The 21,149-nt window shown below is 43.1% G+C and overlaps 1 protein-coding gene across 1 annotated transcript in view; it reads right to left on the bottom strand.

Annotated features, from left to right (window-relative positions):
- The window catches only part of LOC135227782 (retinol dehydrogenase 12-like), a 46,657-nt gene extending 25,592 nt beyond the window's left edge, over nt 1-21,065 (bottom strand). The window contains exons 1-3 of the mRNA XM_064268755.1: nt 19,327-21,065; nt 18,913-19,152; nt 17,585-17,677 (exon numbers count right to left, since the gene is read on the bottom strand). Of these exons, the coding sequence (XP_064124825.1) occupies nt 17,585-17,677; nt 18,913-19,152; nt 19,327-19,504 (511 nt within the window). The 5' untranslated portion in view covers nt 19,505-21,065. The remainder of the gene's footprint in view (nt 1-17,584; nt 17,678-18,912; nt 19,153-19,326) is intronic.
- Between the last annotated feature and the right edge of the window lie 84 nt (nt 21,066-21,149).

Genomic DNA, 21,149 nt, shown 5'->3' on the forward strand with positions numbered 1-21,149 from the left:
GCAAATAAGTTGCACGGCACACTTGTGGGGGTGGGACCATGCAAATAAGGTGTATGGAACCCTAACAAGGAGATTGGTCAGTTTTTCCACTCCACTAGACTTAAAATGAGCCATCCCAGAAGTGGAATGGCTTTACAACCAAAAAAGGCCCAGGAGAACAGTGTGTCTTTTGGACTTGAATCCCTGTGCTGAGAACCTCCTAGACCCAGGAGACAGAGAAAGAGAGCTATAATGATGAAGATGGTGAAAACCAGTGGCAGCAGAGGCAGCAGAACCAGGAGAAGGAGTAGTAGGCTTCCCAGCCCACAGAGCCAGAAAGCTGAGCAGCTTCAGGCAGGAGGCTTGCTGGCAGAGTACAGTGCCTCCAGGCACTTGTCAGTGGAGGTAGGCTTGCCAACCCACGGAGCTAGAGAGCTGAGTGCCTTCAGGCAGAAGCTTACTGACAAATGAGGTGCCTCCTGGCACTTGATGGATCTAGGTTGCTGACTGTGATGGTTAAGGTCACGTGTTGACTTGGCTGGGCCATGATTCTCGGTGGTTTGGCAGTCACATAATGTTGTGATCATTTCCATGATGAACTTTGATATATGATCACCTTCATGGTGTGATCTGCTGTGAGTAGCCGGTCAGTTGAAAGAGAGTTTCCTTGAGTGTGAGGCCTGTATCAAATATAAATGGACATTCTGGCAACGCTCGTGGGGTTTTGCTCGCTCTGGATCCTGCAGCTGGTTCCCATTCATCTGACCTTCAGTTCTTGGAACTTGAGCTAGCAGCTTACCTGTGGTCTTGCCTGCCGATCTTGGGATTCATCAATCTTCACAACCAGTGAGCAAGAAAGAGCCCTGCTCACTGACCTGCTGATCTTGGGTTTGCCAGCCCTGGCTGCTACATTAATCAGGAGAAGCCTCTATGCTGACCCATGGACTTGGAACATTACAGCCTCTACAACTGCATGAGCCATTTCCTTGATATAAATCTCTCTCTGTATATACATTTACATGCTTTACTGGTTTTGCTTCTCTAGAGAACTCAGCCTAACACATTGATCCACAGAGCAAGAGAGCCGAATGCCTTCCTGGTTGTTATGAATTGAATTGTGTCCCCCAGAAATGTGTATCAACTTGACTAGGCCATGATTACCAGTATTGTGTGGTTGTCCACTACTTTGTGATCTGATGTGATTATCCTATGTGTTGTAACTCCTAACCTTTATGATGTTAATGAGGCAAGATTAGTGATAGTTATATTTATGAAGCAGGATTTAATCTCCAGGATTAGGTTAAGATATAAAAGAAAGAATTCAGCAGAGAGGAAAGGAACCTTATGCCACAAAGAAAGGAGGGCTGGGAGCAGAGCATGTCCTTTGGACCTGGGGTCCATGCTCTGAGAAGCTCCTAGGCCAGGTGAAGATTGATGACAAGCATCTTCCCCCAAAACCGACAGAAAGAGAAAGCCTTCCCATGGAGCTGGTGCCCTGAATTTGGGCTTCTAGCCTCCTAGATTATAAAAAAATAAATTTCTGTTTGTTAAAGCCATCCATTTGTGGTATTTCGGTTATGGCAACACTAGGTAACTAAGACACTGGTGGAGTGGGGTGCCTCTGAGCACTTACTGGCAGAGCTGAAGAGCTTTGCAACACTCACCCAAGCAGGACAGAGGCCAGGCCAAGAGGTGAGGGCCAGAGAGAGGCCTGCCTGCTGGTACAGCTGAGAAGAGGCTGTCTTGATTGAAGACCTGTATCCTGAGTTGTCCCTGATCCTGAATTGTAACCTGTTATTTTCATAATAAACCCAATAACTGTGAGTATGGTCTGTGAGTTCTGTGTAGCCATTGCAATAAATTATCAAACCCATCAGAGAAGTAGAGGGTGCAGTGGGAGTGTTGGCTGGTGTCTGATTGATAGAAAGATTGGAGAGGAGGTTTGTCTGATCTCTAACTCATAGGAATCAGCCTTGGGCTGTTAATGCTGATAATGATTTTCCTCTCGCCTTGTGAAGTTAGAGGAGGACGCTGCATGATGCCCCAGCCATGCCATATTTTACAGTTGCCATCAGAAACAGAACTCATTGCAATGGCTCCAGACTCATAGAGGTGTTGGACTTAGGAAAAGAAAGAACAAAGGGGTGAGGGAAGTGAAACTTATAATTCTTAGATGGTTACCTTCGTGGTAGTTATCATTAATGACTAAAAGGAAAGTAAAAGATATTACGCTACTTCTGAGGGGAGAAAAGCCACATCTCAAGTGGCTTGGGGCAAAAGCCAAGCTGGTTAAAAAAGATGGTAGGGGGCCAGGGTCTTCTGGTTCCACTCAGTCAGAGGCCTAAGGCCATATGCATACAAATGGGAAAATAGTCAAGGTATGGAGAAGACAAAACTGGCCAAGGGCCAGAGAGAGGCCTACACGCGGGCATGGCTGAGAAGAGGCTGTGCCGATCAAGAACTGTAACTTGTTACTTCCCTAATAGAGTCCATAACTGTAAGTATGGTTCTGTGAGTTCTGTGTGGCAACTGCAATGAATTGTTGAACCCATCAGAAAAGTAGAGAGTGCTGTGGGAGGGACAGCTGGTGTGTCAGATTGGTAAAAAGTCAGAGAGGAGGTATGTCTGACCTCTACTTCATAGGAATCAGCCTTGGGCTTTTGATGCTGATTTTCTCCTTCTCTCATGAAATTAAAGGACCTCTGAGTCTGCCATGCCATTGTTATACCTACACTGCACCCACTGTGTTTGTTCTCACAGGGAACTCCCAACTGGATTGTGCTCACCGCCTGTTCATGCACTGCTGCCTGCACCATTCCTGTTGCATCGTCCTCTCCTGGGACTCATGGGGAACTCCCATGTGTGTTGTGCTCGTATGTGCTCTCTGTCATAGGTTTGCCTGCACCTACTGTACCTCTCTCTTGGGCCCACCTGTTCATATACTGCAACCTGCACCGCACCTGCTGTGTTGTTCTTTCCTGTATTAAATCATTTCTTTCTTTTTTAGATTAGCTGTAACCTGGGCTTTCACTCTAGGGACCTCATGCAAAATTTCTGTCTCCTTTGACCTCCCTGATATACGCAAAACAGGCTAATTTAAAGCAGACAAAGTGGTTTGCGACTGGATGCTAATTTAAAGTTGGTAGTTAGAACCCGGAAAACCTGGTGCCATAGTGGTTAACAGCTACGGCTGCTAACCAAAAGGTCTGTAGTTCGAATCCACCAGGCACTCCTTGGAAACTCTATGGGGCAGTTCTACTGTCCTATAGGACCAGTAGGAGTCAGAATCAACTCAACGGCAATGGGTTTTTTGGTAGTTAGAACCCACCTAGTGGCTCCACGGAAGAAAAGCCTAGAGAACTGCTTCCGTAAAGATTACAGCCAAGAACACCCTATGGAGCAGTTCTACTCTGTAACATATAGGGTAGTCTTTGTTTTGTTACAAAACCCACCAGCTTTAGGGCTTTCATATATTGTGAGGGATCTTTTGTATTGTTTGCCCTCTGGGGAGAAAAACAGGCTTTGGGAGTTTTGACTGGGGGGCACAGAGACAGATAGAGGACAGTTAATTTTGTGCCTTGCGGTTGAACCCAGTGACTGGATGTCATGGATTGAATTGTGTCCCCCCAAAATATGTATCAACTTGATTCGGCCATAATTCCCAGTATTGCGTGTTGTCCTCCATTTTGTGATTGTAATTTTATGTTAAAGAAGATTAGGGTGAGATTGTAACACCCTTACCCAGGTCACATCCCTGATCCAATGTAAAAGGAGTTTCCCTGGGGTGTGGCCTGTACCACCTTTTATCTCCCAAGAGATAAAAAGGAAAGGGAAGCAAGCAGAGAGGGCGGGCCTCATGCCACCAAGAAAGCAGTGCCAGGAGTAGAGTGTGTCCTTTGGACCTGAGGTTCCTGCACTGAGATGCTCCCAGATCAAAAGAAGATAGGTGACAAGGACCTTCCTCCAGAGCCAACAGAGACAGAAAGGCTTCCCCTGGAACTGATGTCCTGAATTTGGTCTTGTAGCCTACTAGACTGTGAGAGAATAAATTTCTCTTTGTTAAAGCCATCCACTTGTGGTATTTCTGTTATAACAGCACTAGATGACTAAGACACTGGGGCTTTGCCCAGTTGTTTTGGAGCAACAGTCAGGCTGGTTAAAGCTGTGGCAGAATAAACAGTATAAAATTCTTTAACCTCCAAGTCCCATATGCAGTTAAAGCCTTGCTGAGGCAAAGCCAGACCCAACACTTTTTTGCTATTCATTTAAACTCTTATAAATTATTGTTTTCTATTTTAAAAAGATATAATGTTGAAAACCTTGACATGCTTTCACCAGCTCCAGATGAGAAAGTGCCTCATGATGGTTAGAAAAACAAAACATAAAACTACATGCTTTAACTCAGGTTTGTCAGATAGCTGCTGAGAAAATATTATAATTTATACGGATATCCTATATACCTTTGGAGTAATACACAACTTCAAAATATTATGGAAACAGGGTTTTTTGTTACTTCAGATAATAAAACTATTAAAAATAGATCACAATTAAATACATTGTTACAAGCCCTGCAGCTTTGAAAAACTTTTATCATAAAAATAGAGGTGGCTTTAAATAAAAATTCAGTTCTATGTACTGTTAATGAAATAATAAAAATAAATAAAAGATGTTTGTTTAGATCCTCATCAACTAACTAAAAAAAAATTGGCTACAAAACAAAACCAAACTCCCCAGGCAGAAAGAAAATTAAAGGAAAGACAATTTAATTTTGATGAAGGCATATAAAAAGACACTAATGGACTTCTAACCCATTAACCATTGCCATCGAGTCATTTTTGACTCATAGTGACTCTATAGGACAGAGTAGAACTGCTACATAAGGCTTCTAGGAAGCATCTGATGGATTCAAACTGCTGATCTTTTGATAAGCAGTCAAATGCTTAACCACTACACCACTTTGGCTCCAAATTTGTTAGTCTGGCCTCTTTTAAAAACTTTTGATCCCCACACCCACAATGGAGCAGATAAAATGAACAAACTATGCAAAGGTACTAGTGGGAAAGTTTTTTTAAGGTTACTCAAACATTTGTGGCTCAATGTTCCATTTGTCAGACTCATAACCCTGGTAAAATTATACAAATTCAAGCCAGACAGGAGCAACCATCAAATGGTCCGTTTGAGTACCTTCAGATGGATTTTATTCAGCTTCCCGCTTCTATGGGATTTTTCTGTATGTTAATTATCATTCGTTTTCTCAATGAATGGAATCTTTTCCTTGACAAAAGGCTGGTGTCATCACAGTAGCAAAGAGATTATAAAACATATTTTCCCCACTTAGGGCATTCCTTTTCACATAAACTAAGGTGCTCACTTTACCAGATAAGTAATTAAACAACCAAAGGAATGAATGTTTTACTGGTCATATTATGCTCAATCTTCTGGTAAAGTGGAAAGAGTAAATGGAATTCTTAAATTTAAAAGATATCAAAGATTACTGAAGAGGAGGTCTTTCATGGCCTAGGGTGTTATCACTTGCCCTCATGGTCATCTAATCCACCCCATTTAGAAAACATAAATTGACTCTTTATGAAATAATCACTGAAAGGCCTATGCCATTAATTTATTCTCTTGGAATTTTACTGGTAAAAAATCATGATATGTTTCAGTATTATAAAGCTCTTATGACATATACAAGAAGATATCTTTCACAGGTTTAATATGCCTTTGCTGACCTCCCTTCTGACTGATGCTCAGCCCACATATTAAAGCCAGAAGACAAGGTTTACTGAAACACACCCTTGAACCTCATTGAAAGAGACCATATCAAGTTCTCCTCACCACCTAACAGTGGTACAGTGCAGTGGATTACTATTACATGGCCCTTCTAGCCATGGTCTTGTAACTCCCACAAAATGATTGGATGGGACTACGTAAATAAGGTGTTTGCAGCCCATCAAGAGATTTGACAGTTTTCTAATGCAAATAAGGTGCATGGAACCCTTGTGTGCATGGAGCTACACAAATAAGATGCATGGAACCCTTGTAGGGGATTGGTTAGTTTTGCCATCCCACTAGGCCAATTCCAGAGCCTGAAGAGGGACCTCATTACCGTCAAGAAGAAAAGCCAGTTAATGAAAAACTAATACGCTCTGTAAACTTTCACCTAAAGCACAATTAAAAAAAAAAAAGAAGAAGAAGAACAGCCAGGAGTAGAGTGTGTCCTTCGGACCCAGGGTCTGTGTGCTGAGAACATCCTAGACCCAGAAGACAGAGAGAGCTGTAACACTGAAGATGATTTGAGACAGCAGCAGCACACGACTGGCAGGCTAGGATCACTGACCCATGGAGCTAAAGAACTGAGCACCTTTGGGCAGGAGGCACCTCCAGGCACTTATCACCAGAAGTAATGAGCTTAGTAACACTTGCCCTAGCAGCGTAGAGGCCAGACCAAGGGCTAAGGGCTGAGGACCAAGCGCTGAGGTCTGAGGGCAAGGGCCAAGGGCCAATGTCCAAGGTCTGAGAGCAGGGTCTGCCTGCCTGCAGGCACAGCAGAGAAGGAGCTGAGAGGTTGGGAGCTATCCTGACTGACAAACTGTATCATGCCTTCTGAGTTGTTCCTGTTACTTCCAAGTTGATTCTGATCCCAAGTTGTAACCTGTTACTTCCCTAATAAACCCCATAATGGTCTGTGAGTTCTGTGAGTATGGCCTGTGAGTGCTGTGTGGCCATTACAATGAATTATTGAACCCGGTAGAGAAGTAGAGTGTGCAGTGGAAGAGACGGCTGCTGTCGAAATCAGTAGAGGTTGGAGAGTGGAGGTATCTGACCTCTACCTTATGGGAATTAGCCTTAGGCAGATGTAGATCTTCATTCTACTCCCCCCTTATGCAGTTAGAGAACCTCTGGCACCATGCTATTTTTACAAGTGGCCAGACTTCAAGGAGTTGAACCCTGGATCCACACTTCTCAACTTAAACACATCCCACCACTCTGTTGGACTTGCCATCCACAGGGTGATTTAAAATTGAAATTAATATATTTTTACACAGATGGTGCATGCTTTCTGCGTCTGTTTGACTACCATGTCCTCCCCCCATGAGGCACCCTCACAAGTTCCACCAAGCCAATCCTCTTCCACATGTTGCTGTAAAAAAAACTAGCATAGTGCACTTATGAAAATACCTTTCGAGGAGAGGGTATAGCCGACACAGAAGGCACATGTTATTTGTGTAAAACTACAGTAACTAGACAATATTGCCCAAAAATGTTATTCTTGCTGTTTTTCCTGTTATTTTTATCACCTGCTTATTTTAATTTACAACCATACCCTTTCGTTTCTTTAATTTACTATGTAGCCAAGGAAACAAATCAATCTAGTTGTTGAATTTGTGCTAAGACTCCAAGTCATCCCCAGACTGCAATTCCCTTGCTAGTTGTTCCCCTAACATTAGAAGAAATGACCATTACTTTACAATGTATTCATTCAGATGGCCCCCATGCTTCCACTTTCTGGAATAATACTTCTATCAGACTCGGTGGCCCTAATGATTATGATTATGATATAACAAAGCCCAATCAAGGGCATTATGTTTTACTCATAACTAACCAGACTAAAGAATATAACGGGGGGGACTCCCCAAACTCAATGTCTAATTAACATATGGAAAATGGTTATTATTTCCATAATACAAACACTGTATGCCAAGGCTTGTTCCCCTTTAGAGGTATTTGTCTGCCTTTTATACAAAATGACCAAATAATCCTTCAAACTATTTCTTTCCATAAGCCTGATCTGATTGCTGGTTTAATGGAACTAAAATTCACGAAGGATTTAAAAATATAAATGGTTACACAGCCCCACTTGGAATATATGCTAAATTACGGAATAAAGCTGATTTTTCTTCTGCATGCTCTAACATTAAGCCCTTCTTTGCTTTAAATAGACATTATTTTGTCTGTGGCCTTCGAGCTTATACAAAGTCTTACCTCCCCAATGGACTGGTACCTGTTATGTTCCTCATACTCTACCAAATGCTGCTTTATATGAATATACACGTTCTGAAAAAATCAGAAATCTTTGGGAATCATCCCAATTAAAACTTGAGAAAAAATTCTAAAAAAAAACAAATAAAGCTCTTAGTGTTGAAGGACCCTTAACCAAACAAACCCCAGTAGATGCTCAGTTTCAGAATTCACTCCCTTTTTATCTGGTGTTAGTGTGTCCTGTATTGAAAGAAAAATCATTAGACTTCAAATGGTCCTTGAAAAGGTTGGGTTAGAACTACAAGAATCTGTACAGCAATTAGGATCAGCAATAATGACCACATCAAAAGAACTGCAGGCCTTACATGAAATGACACCAGAAAGCAGATTAACTTTAGACTTTAGGTTGGCGTCTCAAGGTGGTGTTTGTGTTCTAGTTGGCGATCAGTGTTGTGTGTACATCTATGACACTCTAAGTGAAATAGCACAAAGTGGCTACAGGTACAGCTCATGCCAGAGAGGCTGATGCTACCACCCACACTAAATCAAAGGCACCTTGGGATCTTTTCTCTTGGCTCTCATTTGCCTTGTGGGGACTTGGGTTAAGAGAGATTTTCCAATTCCTTATCATAATATTAACCAGTATATATCTATTTGTCCTCCTATGTCAGTGCATAATAACTTGAGTCTTAAACACATGTGCAGCCATCTAGAGACCAACAAATGGTCTCCCATGATTTTGATCAACTAAAGAAGATTGAAATACTCATGATCTGTGATCCGTCTAATAAGTAACAAGACCCGAAAAACTCAGATGGTGCCAAGTTGCAAAAAATTCTTTGATCACATTCCGTTCAAATTAAATTTGAAAAAAGTGAACCAAAAGGGAGTGATTTGTTAAATTTTTTCTTCCTTTTCCAGATTTGCCAGGACATGGGCTTGGGCAGTTTCGTTCCAGGGACCTCACACAACATTCCTGTCTCCTTTGACCTCCTCGACATGCACGAAACATTTTTGTTTGCACTAAACTTTAATCTATATACATGCTCAAATGTTCCAAGTTCTATGTTTAATAGGTCCACTGCTTTTCTGATAAGTTTACATTTTAAATGTTCTGCACACCCTGCCTTTCACGTGACCTGAAAAGTATTGAAAATTAATGACCAGCTGTAACTTCAAAGTATTATAAAAATGCTTTGTTCTGTTCCCCCCATACTTGCTTTTTTTTGTTGTTTTGTTATCTATATAAACCCCTGGTCTGCCTTTGTTCAGTGAAGCACTCTTCTAGTTGCCCTAGAAACTACAACGCCCAATTTATGAACCTATAAACCAAAAAAAAATTCCAAATTATAATATTGGTAAAATTTTTCTTTTGAAACCCAGGACACCTGGGAGCTCCCCTTTGTGTTGTGTTCACCGAGCCACTCTGCCAGGTCTGACATCCGTTGTGTTCTCTGGGCCTATCCTGTCCTAGATTCCCTGCCCGAGAACACCAGCCATGCTGAACCAGGGAGGGGAGTGGGATGATGACATACAGTGAACCTCTGCTCTCTTGTTGTGGTCTGGATAATAACTTTTTGATTCAATATCCACTTTGGTCTTCCAACCTTTTGATTGTTGTCCAGAGTTCTGAGGTTATCCATTTAATTTGTTGTTACTTGTTTTTTTCTGGATTTTTTTTGTAGGGGGACAAGAGTATGAGACTGCTTATGCCCCTATCTTACTCCACCCGCCTCTAGTGTTGTCAGTTTTTGTGAAGGGTAAAAACATTCATACTCGCAAACACATAGAGTTTTGTCTTGCTCTTCATTTACTTTCTAGTCCAGACTAATTTAATCACTAAAGAATATATGAAGCCTTGGAAACAGGAGTTACCTTCCGCAAAGAAAAAGGGTGGCCAATGCACAAGCACAGAAAACTTTTTATGGTCTGTTACACAGTATGCCTTTTGTACACAGTAGAAATTTTGTACTTTGGACAGTATTACCTAATCAAAAGTTATTTTTCTTTTAAAGGGGTTATTACACAATCCAGGAGAAACTCTTAGGGAAAATGTGCCTGCTACCGCATCCCCATGTAGGGCCTCAAACCTCCTCATCAGACAGAGCTTCCTCAAAGGACTTGGGCCCAAGGCAGTGATGTGTGCATCTACATTCTGGTGGATCTTGAGCTCTTGGAGAAAAGGAGCTCCATCTTCTTCTTTTGTTCCTAATGCCCTAGTGTCCCTTTCCCTATAGAAGCCTTTGTCAAAATGACTGACTCTACTCAAAGTGATCTATAAATTCAATGCAATTGCCATCAAAATTCCAACAGCCTTATTGCAAAAATGGAAGAGCCAATTCTCAAATTTATACGAAGCCCAAAGGCTAAAGGGACCCCAAACAGCTAAAGCAATCTTGAAGAAGAAGAATAAAGTAGGAGGTCTCACACTTCCTTATTTTAAAGCATAGTATAAAGCCACGATAATTAAAACAGACTAGTACTGGTATAATAATTTTTTTTTTTTTTTTTTTTAGTTTAGTACTGGTATAATAATAGACTTATAGACCAATGGAATAGAATCGAGAGTTCAGAAATAAATCTATACATCTATAGTCAACTACTTTTTAACAAGGTAGTTAAGTCCATTCAATGAGGAAGGAAGAGTCTCTTCATTAAATGGTGCTGGGAAAATTGCATTTCCACATGCAGAAAATGAAATAGGATCCATGCCTCCTCATACCATTCACAAAAACCAGTTCAAAGTGGATCAAAGATCTAAATGTGAGAACTAAAACCATAACATTTTTAGGAAAAAAATTTAGGGGTCAGGCTGTGGGACCTACTTTTTAATGATAGCCTATCAGATATGGCAACAAAAGCTCAAGCAGCAAAAGACAAAATAGATAAATGGGACTTCATAAAAATTAAATACTTTAGTTCATCAAAGAACTTTGTGAAAAAAGTGAAGAGACAACCTACAGCTGGGGAGAAAATTTTTGGGAACCATATATTCTATAAGGATAAATAAATATTCAAAATATATGTAAAAATTCTACAACTTAACAACAAAAAAGACAAACAACCCAATCAAATAATGGGTAGAGGACTTGAACACCAAATACATAATGACAACCATAACCCTAATCCCAGCCTTAACACTAATCCTAACTCTAACCCTTACCCTAAACTCATGTCTAGCTTTTATACTATCCCTAGTGATATTCTCAAGTGACCAACAAGAACGTGAAAAGATGTTCAACATCACTCATTGCAGTTCAGCCTGTCCCAATTCACAGTGACCCTGTAGGACAGAGTAGAACTGACTCATAGGGTTTCCGAGGCTATAATTTTTACAGGAGCAGATCACCAGGTCTTGTCTCCCATGGAACAGCTGGTGGGTTCAGCTGCTGACCTTTCAGGTTTGCCACTGAGTGCTTAATCACTGTACCACCAGAGCTCCTTCACTAGCTATTAAACCAAACCAAAGTCAAACCTGTGGCCACTGAGTCAATTCCAACTCCCAGTGACTATGTAGGAGAGAGGAGAACCGTCCATAGGGTTTCTAAGGCTGTAAATCTTTACAGAAGCAGACTGCCACATCTTTCTCCCACAGAGTGACTAGTAGGTTTGAACTGTCGACCTTTTGGTTGGCAGCCAAGCGCTTTTACCACTACAACACCAGGGCTCCTCATTAGCCATTAGGGAGATGCAAATCAAAACTATAAATAGATACCACCTGTCTTAGTCTGGCTTCTCCAGAGAAGCAAAACTGGTACAGCATATAAATATATATACAGAGAGAGTTATATCAAGGAAATGGCTCACACAGTGGTCAAGGCTGGAAAGTCTCAAGTCCGTAGTTCAAACTGGAGGCTTCTCCTGACTCACATAGCCACAGGGGTTGGCAAAACCAAGACTGTAAGGTCAAACAGCAGATGAGCTCTGGCTCACAGGCTGCGGAGGCCAATGAAGCCCAGGATTGGCAGGTAAGACAGCAGGTATCCTGCTAGCTCAGGTCCCAAGAACTAGAGGTCAGATGAACAAGAACCAGCAGCAGGATCCAGAGCAAGAAAAGCCAGCGAACCTTGCCAGAAAGTTCATCTATATTGGATGTAGGCCACATCCCAAGGAAAACTCCCTTTCAACTGACTGGCTGCTCACAACAGATCTCATCATGGAGGTGATCACATTATATCAGATCTTATTATGGTGGTGATTACATAACTGCCAAACTACTGAGAATCATGGCCCAGCCAAGTTGACACACAACGTTAACTGTAACGCCACTTCACCCGTATTAAGATGGCAATGATAAAAAAAAAAAAGTGAAAACAGCAGGTGTTGGCAAGGTTTGGAGAAACTGTAATCCTCATCCATTGCTGGTGGGAATGTAAAATAGTACAGCCACTGTGGAAAACAGTTTGGCAGTTCCTTAAAAAGTTGAACATAGAACTACCATATGACCTAGCCGTCTTAATCCTAGGTATATACCCAGAAGATATGAAAGCAGGAGTGCAAACAGAAATGTGTACACCAGTGATCATTGCAGCACTTTTCACAATAGCCAAAATGTGGAAACAACTGAAATGTCCGTTAATAGATGAGTGGATAAACAAACTGTGGTATATACACACAATGGAATATTACTCAGCCGTAAAGAAAAATGTAGTCCTGATGCCTGCCACTACATGGATAAACATTAAAAACGTTGTGCTGAGCAAAATAAGTGATTCACAAAAGGACAAATACTGTATGATCTCACTTATATGAAGTAAGGAAGTATATAGAAACCAAAGGTGATTAGTGGTTACCAGGGTGAGAGAGAGCAGGGTAGGGGGAGTTTTTCTTAGAGGGCATTGAGGTTATGTTAATGGTGATGGAATAATTTGGAAAAGCCTGTGGGGAATGACTGCAAAACTTGAAGAATGTAATCAATGTCTCAGAATTTTACACATAGAAATTGTTGAATTGGCATGTTTTGTCCTGTATATTTTCACAATAAAAAAAATATTGTAAATAAAAACATTTTTTAAAAACCATGCACAATCACACAAGGAAAACTCTGAGGCCATATTTTGCAATGAGTTCTGTTTAGCCCATTGAGCTGCTGATTCTTAACCACTGCACTACCAGGGCTCCCCCAAAGCCAAACCCGTTGAGATCAAGTTGATTCTGACTCATACTGACTCTTTAGAACAGAGTAGAACTGTCTCATAGGGTTTCCAAGGATCAGCTGGTGGATTCAAACTTTTGATTAGCAGTCTTAGCTCTTAAGTGGGATCTTACATTGTACTGTCTGTATTCTGGGCTAACTGATTGAGGGACAGAGCTTGATGTGGGCTTTTGTTTCTAGTTCCTGAATATAGCCCTTGGAATTTCTTGAGTAATCAAGGTGTCTTTGTTTTTCTAAAATAGCCAGACAACACTTAAGTATGTGCGAATGAGTAGGGACTACACAGGCCCTGCCCTGGCAGCAAAACTCAGGAAGGGAGGGGGATATGATAGAATCAATCATGCATCTTCATTTATTCTATCAATGATGCATATGCAATGAGGCACCAATCAAGACTATGCATTGAGGCCCTATCATGCATACATATATTTATAAGAGGCCCAAATGTGGCTTCCTGGATTGGCAAGAACATCCACACAAAGGAGACGGTGGCGTGTCCCTGGAGGTAGTGGAAGACTTGTGCTGGGACCTCTCTTAGATTTTGCCTGATGTGTCTCCTCACTTGTGTCCTTTCTGGTTATAATAAATGTGTAACTGTAAGTATAAGTGAGAAGCCCTGGAGGTGCAGTGGTTAAGCATTGAGCTGCTACCAAAGGGTCGGCAGTTTGAATTCACCATTCACTCCTTGGAAACCCTATGGGCCAGTCCTACTCTGTCCTATAGGGTCACTATAGGGTCGCTATGGGTCTAATGGGCTTGACAGCAACAGGTTTTGGAACAGGCTGCTCATCCATATTTTGAACAGTACCTGTGCCATTTTTTTCCTTTTCCTAGCCTGTCTCTGTCTCCAAGTATGATTTTGCTGTTAGCTCCTCTAAAAGTTAAACGTTAAAAACCAATCTTTCCCCTTAAAAAAACAAATCCAAACCCACTGCCGTCAATTCCAACTCATAGTGACCCTATAAGATGGAGTAGAACTGCCCCACAGAGTTTCCAAGGAGTGCCTGGTGGATTCAGACTGCCAACCCTTTGGTTAGCAGCCATAGCACTTAACCACTACGCCACCAGGATTTCCATGTTTCCCTAGGACCCTGGAGAAACAAGTGATATCGATCTAAGCCTGTCAAACAGGACAATGCTCATCAGGATGGTGTCAGTCATCCCCTGGGTTGTTGGGATAATGGCAGGAAAAGATCAAAGTTTGAGGCGTGATCACCTAAATCACACCTAAAGAGAATGGACATGCCACAAATTCCTAAAACCCATGTCCCCTTTTCCATATAAAACCTGAGCTAAACTCCAGTTTCTCGAGACAGACAGCTTTAGGAGGAGACCATTCCCCTTCCTTTCCATATACCGGCATATATAATAAAGCTCTTGCTACCCACCTCACCCTTTCTCAAGAATTGGCTGTTTGCAGCAGGCGGCTCTAACTCACAAAATTGTGGTAACAATTTGGTGGCCCGTATGGGGACCTCTAGCCATTTGAGACTCGGTGGCCCTGGGGCGAGGCCCAGCCCTGAGGAGAGTTCTCCCAAGCGGCTCCTGAGGACTCTGTCCGTGGAGGCTGTCGTCGGACCCAGGCTCACTGCAGCGCCACCAGTCCCCAACCGCACCAAAGACGTAGGTGAAGGCAAGACCTAACCAGGATCCTGAGGTGAGTCCCCAGCCCTCTCTCTGTTGCGCTCAGGGCCAGGGCAGATAGGGCAGGCCAACGTGGCTTCTGGAACTGGACCCGGGCCCTTGGTTTCCGAGGTGAGTGGCACCTTAGATGACCATCCCCCTGAGTAGGATTGCAAGGAAGAACTCTTGGTGACTCTAGAGTTTGGGTAGGCATATGAGGTGTGGTGGCCATTGTTTCTGTGTGTCTGGTTGTTGTCTGTCTCTGGTTGGTTCACCCTGGTTCTGGGAAGTGGATGCACACATCTCTATCTGTTTAGATTGGGAGATGGAAGCCCTTCTGTCTGGTATTGAGGATAGTAGGTATCTGGAGGATTGAAGTGGAGACTCAGACATTCCTAGTAATGTGTTGAACCTAAGATCATCCTCATTCCCCCTTTCCCTTTCTAGCTTGTCTGGTCCGAGTGCTCTCTGTCTCTTCATCTTCTGTGTGACCAGGGTTGTCTGGGAGTTTGAGGCTGCCAATATCACCTCCATAACCTTGCTGTCTGTCTAGGAGACTGAGACTGCAAGATTATCTCTGTCACCTCTGTCTGTTCCTTTTATGTGTAATTTAAGTGTAATGCATAGAAATTTACTGGTAAAAAGAAATTCAGGTTGAATTAGAACATACCTATAGAAACTCCTGAAAATTTATTGATTGGGCTGAAAAAAAGAGATGCACAAGGGTGGGGGGGACAGATTTTCAGTCTAGACTGGAATTTGAATCATAATACAGAGAATACTCCAGGCAGAGTGTTAAGATTTAAAAAGAGGTTCTCTCCCAGAGCTAGAAAACTATTGGCTGCAGTGCGTGAGACAAATACCTGTTGGACTAAAAGAAAAACCTGGTTGTATCAACTACCCATAAAAATTAAAAGCTAGGTTCTTGGGAACAGTTAATTGGACAGAATGAAAAATCAAGAGAACATACCAGGAGATTCACCCCTAGAGTGCATTCTTAAACACTGGCAATTCTTTTCTTATGATCAATTAAAGAAAAAGAAAGCTTCAGAAAAAGAAGGAAGTGTAGGGTTAAAAATCTCTGCTAGTAGGACTGACCTGCCAAGTTTACTCTGAGATAAGAAAAAGGAAACAGTTCCAGACAAAAAATGCCAGACAGCCTTCCTAACTGCTACCTTACAGGCTAAAGGCCATCCCCCAAGAAAACAAAGATAAAGAGAGAGACCAACTGCCACAGGAGCCAAAAAGTCACCACACCCCTTTAAAGAGAGATCAGTGCAGCTGATGTAAAGAAAAAAAACATTAAAAGTGAGAGTGTACAAAATACCAAGCAACAACAACAAAAAAAAGGATAATCTTGTCTTTAAGTAACAGTTCCAGAACAGTACAAAGGAAAGATATTATCTTTTGCTTTTTAAAAGCATCTAGTTCAACTTAAACATATGTAAATGAATTAGAATGACCTAATCTTGTCTTCTACCATGAGTTAAAAGGTAGATAGGGCGGGGCAAGATCAGGCCTTCTGAGTCCCCAGTCCCTGTCTCTGTCTCCAAGTATGATTTTGCTGTTTGCTCCTCTAAACGTTAACCGATGTTTCCCCTAGGACCCTGGAAAAACAAGTGATATCGATATAAGCCTGTCAAATAGGACAATGTTCATCAGGATGGTGCCAGCCACCCCCTGGGCTGGTGGGATAATGGCAAGAAAAGATCAAAGTGTTTGAGACGTGATAACCTAAACCACACAGAAAGAGAAGGGACATTCCACAAATCCCTAAAACCCACATCCCCTTTTCCCTATAAAACCCCAGCTGGATGCAATGTCTTGAGACAGGCAGCTTTAGGAGATCATTCTCCTCTGTCTGCATATACAGGCCTATATAATAAAGCTCTTGCTACCCACCTCACCCCTGTCTCAAGAATTCTCTGTTTGCAGCAGCTGACTCTAACTCACGAAATTGCGGTAACAATTTGGTTTGCTTTTTGGTAGGTGTAGGTTGAAGTTCTGGGAGCGTAGTGGTTAAGAGCTCAGTTGCTAACCAAAAAGTTGGCAGTCTGAATCCACCCGCAGCTCCTTGAAAACCCTATGGGGCAGTTCTACTCTGTTCTATTGGGTCGCTATGAGTCGGAATTGACTCGACAGCAATGGGTTTTAGTAAGTATAGGTAATTGTCTCCGTGAATTTTGTGAGCCATTATAGAGAACTAAGGAACCAAAGGGGCACTGAGAACCAGCAGAAACTGGCATTTGCCTACATGGCAGTTGATCTGAAGGGCAGAATCTTTCTAACCCACTGGTTGCTAGCCCCCTAGGGGGCTAGAAAGACAGAGAAAGAGAGGGACAGACTGGTCTGAAGCGGAGGGAATTGTGCAAACTTCTGAGCCAAGGCTGGTATCTGATAATCTGGCCCTGGGTGACCAGGGATGTTTTGATCTGACTTTGGGTGGCAGGGGATGAAGTCTAACCCAACTCTGGGTGGTTAGGGTAAAAGAGAGGAAGTGCCACGGAAGTGGCTGGTAATAAGAATTATAGAGATGTGAGAAGGTGAAGCCTAGATCCGTTTCCGGGTGGGAACTGGATTCACTTCCAGGTGGGAACTGGACTCACGCTGATCCTTGCCGCACAGTTAGCAACGAATTTTCCCACCTTGTCCCTTTAGCAATGCACTGATTCTACTAACTAGCCTCCCAACCTTGACTTGTGCCAGGTAGGTTTTTCTGCTATAAGAAAAGTATTCTGGGTCACCACTCAGCAAACAGCTGAATATCGATGGGAAGGAGGTAGCCATGGGAGAGAATAGGGGTGTAGGGAACATCACAGAAGGCAGGCACCCATCCTTTCTTACCTCGAAGTAGATTTGTGAGCAGAAAGGGCCCAACATAGTTAGTGGCAAAGGTGACATCCAGGCCCTCTGGAGTAAGTGTCTTCTGGGGTATTCCTGAGAGGAGATAAGAACACAGGTGGTAGGTAATGGAGAAAGTACCCTGAGGCGAACAAGGTCTGGGATGTGTCGTAGACAACTCAAGCTGGGAAGAAACTGAATTCCATGCAGTAAAATCCAGTACTTCAAAATGGCTACACTACAGTAGGGGGGATAAAGAACATGAAATAAATTACTTAATTGGAATTTACAAACTTAAATCGTTGAAAGACATTATTGATTGGTAATTACAGCCTTAGATAATTGAAAGACACCGCTTGATTGGTAGTTGTTATTGTTAGGTGCTGTTAAGTCAGTTCCGACTCATAGCAACCCTGTCTACAACAGAACAAAACACTGTGCCGTCTTCACAACTGTTGCTATATTTGAACCTGTTGTTGCAACCACTGTGTCAGTCCATCTCGTTGAGGGTCTTCCTCTTTTTTGCTGACCCTTAACTTTACCAAGCATGATGTCCTTCTTCAAGGACTGTTCCCTCCTGATAACATGTCCAAAGAATGTGAGATGAATACTGGTTGTGCTTCTTCCAAGACAGCTTGTTTTTTCTGGCAATCCATGGTATACTCAATATTCTTTCCCAACATCATAATTCAAAGGCATCGATTCTTCTTTGGTTTTCCTTGCATCTGATTGGTAGTAGATTATTATAAGGTAGGACTTCCTGTAGCGAGAATTCCTAAGGCAGGACTTCCTGTGGTGGGAATTCCTAAGGCAGGAAGGACTTCCTGTAATGGAAGCTCATAAGGAAATTGGCTTAAAAGGATATACATTGTCTTTCTTAGATTGATTACAGTGTGGTAATTACAAAGGTATGTAACAGGGGAGGGTCGGAGTGTAGTTATGTCATTATAACAGGACATTCCTTAGTTTCACGATTAGGTCTGCACAGAAGATGGCTGTTGCTAGGGTGAAAACGGAACTAGTAACAAAGGAGTCGGACTCAAACTTCAAGCCAGCCATTTCAGTTTTTCTCAGGTACCTCAAATTTTAAAATTCCTTTACACAGATGGATATACTGGAGTTCAGTAGAAATGCCACAGGGGCATGTGCAGTCAAAGGTGGGGGTGATGACGTTTGAGGCTATAACTCAAAGTAGACTTATTAGGAGTATATAAATTAGAGCATTTCAGCAGGGCACATAGGTTAGGCTTTGGGGATGCCTGTTTTGAAGTCCCTGAGCTAAAAAGGAGGGGATGTTGGGGAATGTTGGGGAAGTAAGCCAAGGCACATACCACAGACTCCAGCATTGTTTACCAGCAGATGTATCTTAGGCTCTTCCTGCAGAAGCCACTGGGCAAAGCTCCGGATGGAGGCCAGAGAGCTGAGGTCCACCTCACCAAGCAGCAGGTGATTGCTGCTTGAGGTTTCCTGGATCTCGGCTAGGGCTTGCTGTCCACGCTCTCGGTTCCGGCAGGCGAGGATCACGCGGGCCCCACGACGGGCCAACTCCTGGGACACAACTTTCCCGATACCTGTGAGAAGGCAGCTGCAGAGTAAACTAGCCTGGGGGTAATCAGAGGGCAATGGAGGAAAGGAAGGGACTAGGCTCCCTGAAAAAGAATGCTGATCCCTCTCTCTGCCCTCCCTGTTAGAACTGTTAAGGGCTGAGGCCCATGGTGAGGTAACAGAGTGGGAGAAGCACTCACCAGAGTTGGCACCAGTTACCACTGCTATCTTCCCAGTTAGGTCTGTGGAGCAGTGCTGGAGGTCCCAGGGATGAGACCTCTGCCAGATCCGCACACACAGTCCAAGCAGAAGGATCAGGATGAGGAACACAGTGCTAGGGCCCCAGACCAGGGTGCTGAGTGGAGCCCACAGCAACATAGCAGAGGCTGTGGGTCGGCCAACAAAGCGCTGCAGCCTTGCTTTAAAAACAGAGAAGGCACAGGGAAGGGTGATAGTCAAAGCTGGTTGAAACTAAGAGTGAGGAAAGTGAGATGACGAAGACATGCAAAATTTAAGGAGGTACTCACACTCGGGTTTGTTCAGGCATACTTCCCGAACCTGTGCATGAGCGCCTCCTTAAATTTTGCTATTGCCTGACTGTAGTCACAGCCCTGAGTTAATGTTTCCAAAAAAAAGTCAGTATTTCACCATACCTTGTTATTGTCTTAGTTATCTAATGCTGCTGTAACAGAAATACCACAAGTGGATGCCTTTAATAAACAAAATTTTCTCACTATTTAGGAGGCTAGAAGTCCAAATTCAGAGCGCCAGCTCTAGGGAAAGGCTTTCTGTCTCCACTGATTCTGGAGGTCTTTTGTCTCTTCAGCCTCTGCTTCCCGGTTCCTTGGAGATGTCCATGTGTTTTGGCATCTATCTTATCCCACCTCTGCCACTTCACTTGTTTGTTTAATCTCTTTGATATCTCAAGAGATTGACTCAAGACACACCCTATACTATTACTGTCCATTAACATAACAAAGACAACTCATTCCCAGATGGAATTATAGCCAGTGTGGTGTAATGGATCTCCTCTGTGTGGCCTTTCTTACCATGGTCTTGTAACTTCCAACCAAGTGATTGGGTGGGACTGGACAAATAAGGTAACCGTGGTCCACCAATGGGATTGGTCAAGGTTGCCATCCCATTAGGCTTAAAATGAATCATCCCAGAGGTGGGGAAGAAAGGATCTCACCACCACCAAGGAAGAAGAGCCAAGAGTTGAGTGCTTCTGCTGGACACAGGATCCCCGTGCTGAGAAACTCCTAGAACCAGGGGACCAAGAGAAAGACAGACAGCTTTAGCACTGAAGGTGGCCAGAAGTGGTGGTGAAGATATGGCTGCTCAGCCATATCTTCAAAAGTACCTGAGCCAATTTTTTTTTTTTTTCCTTCTTTCTCTCCTTTCCCTCCCCTAGGCCATCCCTGTCTCCAAGTAAGATCCCGATGTCAGCTCCCCCAAGAGGTTAAGTGTTAGCCAATGTTTCCTCTAGGACTATGGAAAACAAGTGATATTGATCTAAGCCTATCAAATAAGACAAAGGATGGCACCAGCCACCCCCTGAGCCAATGGGATAATGGCAGGAAAAGATCAACATGTTTGAGAAAGGACCACCGAAACCCAATAGAAGAAAGAGAATGTACATTCCACAAGTCCCTAAAACTTACGGCCCCTTTCCCTTAAAAACTGGAGCTGACCTGTAGTCCAGGGAGACAGCTTTAGGAGGAGACCATTCCCCTCTGTCTCTATATACTGGTAAATCTAATAAAGTTCTTCCCACCCACCTCACCCCTGTATCAAGAATTGGCCGTTTGTGGCAGGTGGCTCTAACTGGCAAAATTGTGGTAACAATTTGGTGGCCCGTACAGGGAGCTCCAGCGGTTCCAGATGCTGTGGCCCCGTGGCAGAGCCCGGGCCTGAGTGACAGTTCTCCTGCCAAGTGGCCACTGGGGATTCTGTTTGTCTCCAGAGGCTGTCACCAGGCCTGGGCTCCCCTGCAGTGCCACCGGTCCCCAACTGCACCAAA

This window comes from Loxodonta africana, chromosome 15 (assembly GCF_030014295.1).
Source record: "Loxodonta africana isolate mLoxAfr1 chromosome 15, mLoxAfr1.hap2, whole genome shotgun sequence".
Classification (NCBI taxonomy): Eukaryota; Metazoa; Chordata; class Mammalia; order Proboscidea; family Elephantidae; genus Loxodonta; species Loxodonta africana.